The sequence below is a fragment of the Pteropus vampyrus genome, unplaced genomic scaffold, assembly GCF_000151845.1.
Source record: "Pteropus vampyrus isolate Shadow unplaced genomic scaffold, Pvam_2.0 Scaffold68, whole genome shotgun sequence".
Taxonomy (NCBI): domain Eukaryota; kingdom Metazoa; phylum Chordata; class Mammalia; order Chiroptera; family Pteropodidae; genus Pteropus; species Pteropus vampyrus.
In genome coordinates this window covers 206,553-212,735 of record NW_011888849.1, presented here as the reverse complement: position 1 = coordinate 212,735, position 6,183 = coordinate 206,553, and the positions used below count along the sequence as shown (strand labels likewise).

Genomic DNA, 6,183 nt, shown 5'->3' with positions numbered 1-6,183 from the left:
CTCATCCAGGTCAGACTGTCAAGCATGGAGATATCAAGCATGTGCGAAATGAATGCCAGTTTATCATAGACCATATTAAAAGGGTCACCCAAACATCGAATTTAAGGTAAACTTTCCTGAAAATGGCTTTCTCTCTCCTAATAAACTCTTTGCTTGAAAAACTCCTACGTGAAAGGAAGTAGAAGAGACTAATGAAATGGACCAGGTAGAACTGGACTTTGATCCAAATCAAGAAAGACAGCACCATTACAATGGAGAAGCACAAGAGGCTGATGAACATCATGCAAGGGGTGGCGTCCAGTGTCAGACCTCTTAGTGGGGCCAATGAATAACACTCGCTGCTGGCATTTTACAGAATGAGTGAAGGACTGTAATCATAATATGCTCACTACTTGCTTTTGTTTTTAATATTCAACTGTAGTAGGTTTTTTTTTTTGAGTTAAATAAAGAATAACCTCAAATATTAAAGCTCAATAAAGAAAATAAGCTCAGAGTGAGGTTCTAAGGAGATCTTTTAAAAATAAAAGCGCGGAGGAAAAAAATGGCGTAGATAGAGGCTCTGTCCATCCTTCTGGCGACCAAAGTTGTGACAGAAACAAGGAGCAAACAGCGAGGAAATATCTCCTGGGATATAGATGAACAAGCCATACAACTGGGGAGAAAGCCAGGAAATCACCCTGCAACGGCAGAAGGTGGTATGGGGCAAGGACGCGGGGCTGCCCGGTCTCTAGCGGCTGAGTGAGATGGAGGCTGCGGCAGCGGCAGATGCCTCTTAAAGGGGCTGCATCCATGAGCGGACTTTCGTGGTGACGGACCTGCTCACTCTGAGCACCAGTGCCTATTCAGCTGAGCACGGGGTGCACCAGGGACTTACAGGGAGACATTGTCTGAGTGAGGGTCGAGGCGAGACTAGCTCTGTACAGAAGTGCTGGTGGTATCCATTGTTCCCTGTTGAGCCCTCCCCTGCTTCCAGTGTGCAGACACAGGGCCCCCATGGCTGTGACATCATCAAACTGGATAACAGAGGTCGCTCCTCCCAGATGATTCCCTAAAACTCCGCCTCCCTCAACTCACAGCCCCACCCAAGCCACATCCAGGTGTATCCTCAGCAAGTCAGGTGCGCCTTGCTGAGCAGTGCCCAGACTCACACTGGAGGCAACTGGCCTTGGTTTCTGGTGTGGCCTTTTGAGGCAACTATAAGCACAGCATCTATGGATTGCTTGCTGAATCTTAACAGGTGGCCCTGGAGGGGCAGAAGCTTGGGCTAAATTTGGCCTGCAGCTGAACCCCTCTCAGGACTGCGGCACTGGACGCTTACTATACAAAGCCGTGCTAATAAGACCAGAAGACTTAGGAGCTTTGCTTAGTACATAGAAACGGACACAGAAAGGCAACAAAAATGGGAAGACAAGAAGCAGAAGCCATATGAGAGAACAGAACAGAGATTCAGATATAATGGAGTCAAGTAATCTAACAGATGCAGAGTTCAAAACACTGGTTATATAGATGCTCAATGAACTTTTGAGAAATGTAGATAAATTCAGTGAGAATTTCAACAAAGAGATAAAAAACATAAAAATGGAAATGGAAATTATACAAGGGAACCAGTCTGAAATGAAGAACACATTATCTGAGATGAGAAGTGTATTAAATGGAATAAACAAAGTGAATAAGGAAGAGGATCAAATGATCTATATAGAGGATGGGAAAGCCAAGACACTCAATCAGAATGACAAGAAAAAAGAAGCCAAGACTATAAAAATAATTTAAGGAGCCTCTTGGACACTATTAAAGGTCAAAATATCCATCTCATCAGTGTACCAGAAGGAAAACAAGATATTGAACAGCTATTTGAAGAAATAATGATGGAAAATCCCTAACCTGGTAAAGGAAATAGACATACAACCCCAAGAAGCTCAGAGAATCCCAAAAACCAGGAATCCAAAGAGGACCACACCAAGACACATCATAATTAAAATGCCAGAGGTTAACTACAAAAAGAAAAATCTTAAAAGCAGCAAGAGAAAAGCAGATAGTTACCTACAAAGGAGCACCCATAAGACGGCAGCTGATTTCTCAAAAGAAACTATGCAGGACAGAAGGGCTTGGCACAAAATATTCAACAAGATGAATATCCAGGATCTACAACCAAGAATACTTTAGCCACGAAGCTATCATTTAGAGTTGAAGGACAGATAAAGAGCTTCCCAGACAAAAATAAGCTAAAGGAATTTATCACCACCAAGCCAATGTTACAGGAAATGTTGGAGGAACTTCTTTAAGAAGAAAAAACATGTATCAAAAACAGGAATAAAGAATGGTAACAGCTACATTCCTATCCATAAGTACCTGAAATGGAAAAGATTTAAGTGCTCCAACTAAAAGATAGAGTGGATGAATGGATAAGAAAACAAGACCCCTACATGCTGCCTACAAGAGACTCACTTCAGATGAGAAGACACACACAGGAAAGGGATGGAAAAAGATATCGCCTTGATGAACCTAGAAGGTATTTAAGTCAGAAAAAGATAAAGACTATATTATTTCACTTATATGTGGAATCTAAGGAACAAAAAGAACAAACTAATCAAAAACAGACTCAAATATAGTGGACAATTTGGTGACAGACAGAGGGGAGAGGGGTTTGGGGGACTGGGAAAATTAGTAGCTGACAGATGGTCTCGGGGATGGGGAGCACGGCATAGGGAAAGCAGTTAGCATTAATATGTTGGCTAGGTGGAGGGTCAGGGGACGGAGGGAGCAGTTGGGGGAATCGTTTTATGAACTACATAGATGTCTAACCAATGTACTGTATCCTTGAAACTAATTAAAATAAATAAAATTTAAAAAATAAAAAAATAAAAGCGCATGGTTGTCAGGATAGTTTACGTGGCAATTAGAATCCTTTTTGGTTTTTGCTTGCTTGCTTCCTGGTTTTCAGGGCCCTGAAAAGCATGTCATGTGAATTACCGCCCAAACCCAGACTCTGATTGGTTAAATATATTATGATCATTGCAGTAACATACAATGCAGCAAAATCTATAGGAACTGACATGAAATGATGACATTTTAAGTGAGGAGAAAAAACAAGTTGTAGAACAGCGTATGTGGAGTACAAACTCATTTTATGCAATAAAAAGACATTAACTCTCCTCTGCCCATCCATAATATAATAAATGGGGTCCAAAAACTTCAGTCGTGTAAATTGTAGGTTCCACGACTGCAAGAATGATGAAATGATTGGGGTGAGCCTGGTTGGCAAGAAGCTCCAGAAACTAGACCTTTCTGGTCGTGACTACAGTTTGGCGCCACCTGGTGGCAGTGATCCATTTTGACTTTAATTTTAATGGGAACAATTCTGGGTCCTGTGGCTGGCTGGTTGGAACTTCAGGATAGTGATGATTTGGGGAGTCTTCTGGCGAGTTAGCACCACTTCAGTGCCTGAGCTGAGGAGATTAGGCTAGGAGAACGCCAGGGATAGGAGCACCTTCCTGCCAAATCCTTGCTTCCTGAGATGGGTTGCCTGTTTACTTGTCTCTCCTTCCCCTTCCTATCCCCCACCTTGTAGAAGATAGCTGTACGTACCCTCATTCGAGAATGGGGCTAACAAAGAACAGGAGCCATTTGACAATCACATGTCTAAATTCACATAATTCCAGGGTTTCATTGTATTATCTATTCATATACACAAAAATACATTTGTATATCCATGGCAGATGTTTAGAAGGATATGTAACCTAACAACAGTGGTTTTTGTAGAGAATGAGGTGGGGAGAGAGAAGGAAAAAGGGTGAGAATGGAAAAAGTTTGCCTTTTTATTACTATAATCCTGTACTGCCTGAAATGTTTAATAAGATACATATGTCTACAGATATACCTATATAATATATATAGTTAGATATGTAAAATACACTGGAAGCCAGTTCATCAAAAGCCAATCAACCTGGTGAGCAATTCTCTCTCATAATTATTTAGTATTTTGTCAATATCAATTTCAATGTGACTCACCTCTAGCCATCGTTTTGCCTTTTCACTGTGGATTTTGTTCATCTAGCCTGGCTGAATGTCAGTTTCATATTTCAGATGCCTCGCATTTCTTAAATGCTCAAGGTCTGTGTGAGAATGGGTGGACTTTCTCTTAAATGGAATTTACTGTGTTATTTGGCTTTTGGTAATTGCCAAATGGTATATTATCATTTTACAAATTTATCTAGTTAATTTGGACTCAAAATCCACACCTAACAGGAACACATCTACTGGGTTGTTGTGGCCATACCTTATCAGTCGGTCAACATCAGCAGAAACACTTACAGTACTTTCTTTCTCTGAGACATGTATGTCCTTTCAAAGTGGTTTATGAAATATTAACTAGTGTGATAAAAAGCTAAGAAGTTGTTTCACATTACCAAGGTACATCTCAAATTTTTGTTAGATTTTTCTTATTCTGCATCAGCTCACCATATACTCATATTTTTCTTCTTTTTTAATATAGAACCTAGAAGAGAAAAGCATCGTGCAAGATGACAAGGAGGTGATCTTGAGCACAGAGGAGGAGAGTTTCTTTGTCCAAGTGCATGATGTTTCTCCAGAGCAACCGCGAACAGTCATCAAAGCACCCCGCGTCAGCACCGCACAAGATGTCATTCAGCAGGTCAGAGCCCCTCCCCACCTCACCTCAGTCCTGTCCTCAGTGTTGATTGCTGGGACAGATCAGATGTCAGCTCATTTTATGAATGAAGTTCGAGACCTATGGGGACCTGAAAAGGCAGTATGTGCCTCTTAAGGCTGGGAAATGTTAGTTGCTCCCTTCAGCATAGCATCTACTATGAGTCGGGCTTTCTATGAAGCACGAATATTATGGGTTTAGGAGGTGGCTGTACAGAGTAGTAATTTCATTGTCCCGGAAGTGCCTAAGCCAGTACCTAATGACCATCTCTCAAGATCCGTCGGAAGATAAGCAGGCCTACCCTGACCCTCTCCCCTCCTCTACGGCCTGCTTCTCTGTGTATGTAGTTTCAGAAAATATATTTCCTTTTTTTGAAGGCTTTGTCACAGATTGTGTTCATTAAACACCCATTTGAAAAGTGGTAGAGCATATTGGTTAACGCAGACTCTACTAGATCAAATTGCTCAATTCAAATCCCAGCTGTACTTACTAGCTCTGAGATCTTGGGCAAGTTATTTAACTATCTTTGCCCTAGTTATAGTGGTGTACTGGTAAAATTGGTTCTTAAATAAAAGCAGGGGGTGGGGGGGTCTCTGATTTGTAGTGTTTGCCCATTTCTGTTGTATAAATACTCCCACCACGTCTGATTTCACTAACCCATTCCAGCTGGCTCCAGCACACCACTGCATGGCAAGTTACCACAAAGATAACATGGAGATAGTATAACAGTACTTTCCTCACAGTGTTGCAAAGAGTAAATATATGTAAGGTGTGCAATGCTTAGCACAGGGTAAGCACTATTTAAATGCTATTTGCTATTACTGCATGGTTAATTTTAACCTCCTCAATAGGTTTTGAACTCTACGAGGGCTTAGATGTGTTTCTTTTGTGCTGCACTGTTGTGTCCCCAAAGTATAGTGTAGTATCTGAGACATAGTAGGTTCTCACTAAACATTGATGAGTGAATAAATGCATAAATGAGATAATCTTGTACTAAGTGAGAAGTGAGACCAAGTAAATTTTAAAATGCCTTCAGCAACCAAGATGCTGTGGTGAAGAGGCAGCCTAATGGGACAGAGAGGCATCTGAGGGTCAGGATTCTGTCCCTTACTATCAGCATGACCTTCGTGTCTATGAGCTTTGGTGCATGCAGACAGTCCAGTTCAAGTCTTTATTCCATTACTTCTTAGCTGTGCACCCTCTGGAATCTGCTTAAGTTCCTAGTCTGAAATGGAGATAATAATGCCAGAACCACGGACTGTTGTGCAGCTAAATGAGGTAATGTAGGGAAGTGCGTTATAAACTGCAACTTGACACAAATGTGATGAGGACTGGGATGACATGATCTGAAAGATTCCCTCCATCTCTAAGTCTGTGACAGTTTCCCACCTGAAAGTTCCATTTACAGTGAATGCAGGTGTTGGAGACAGTGTCTTCATTCAGTTGATCATAACTTATCTTTCAGACCTTATGCAAAGCCAAATACTCCTATAGCATCCTGAGCAACCCCAACCCGA

At 41.4% G+C, this 6,183-nt stretch overlaps 1 protein-coding gene and 1 pseudogene across 2 annotated transcripts in view; both read left to right on the top strand.

Annotated features, from left to right (window-relative positions):
* The window catches only part of LOC105293062, a 2,045-nt pseudogene extending 1,463 nt beyond the window's left edge, over positions 1 to 582 (top strand).
* PLCE1 (phospholipase C epsilon 1) overlaps positions 1 to 6,183 on the top strand; it is a 267,265-nt gene that overhangs the window by 253,390 nt on the left and 7,692 nt on the right. For both annotated transcript variants that reach the window (XM_011361541.2, XM_023531430.1), the window contains one exon: positions 4,493 to 4,651. In XM_011361541.2, the coding sequence (XP_011359843.1) occupies positions 4,493 to 4,651 (159 nt within the window). The remainder of the gene's footprint in view (positions 1 to 4,492; positions 4,652 to 6,183) is intronic.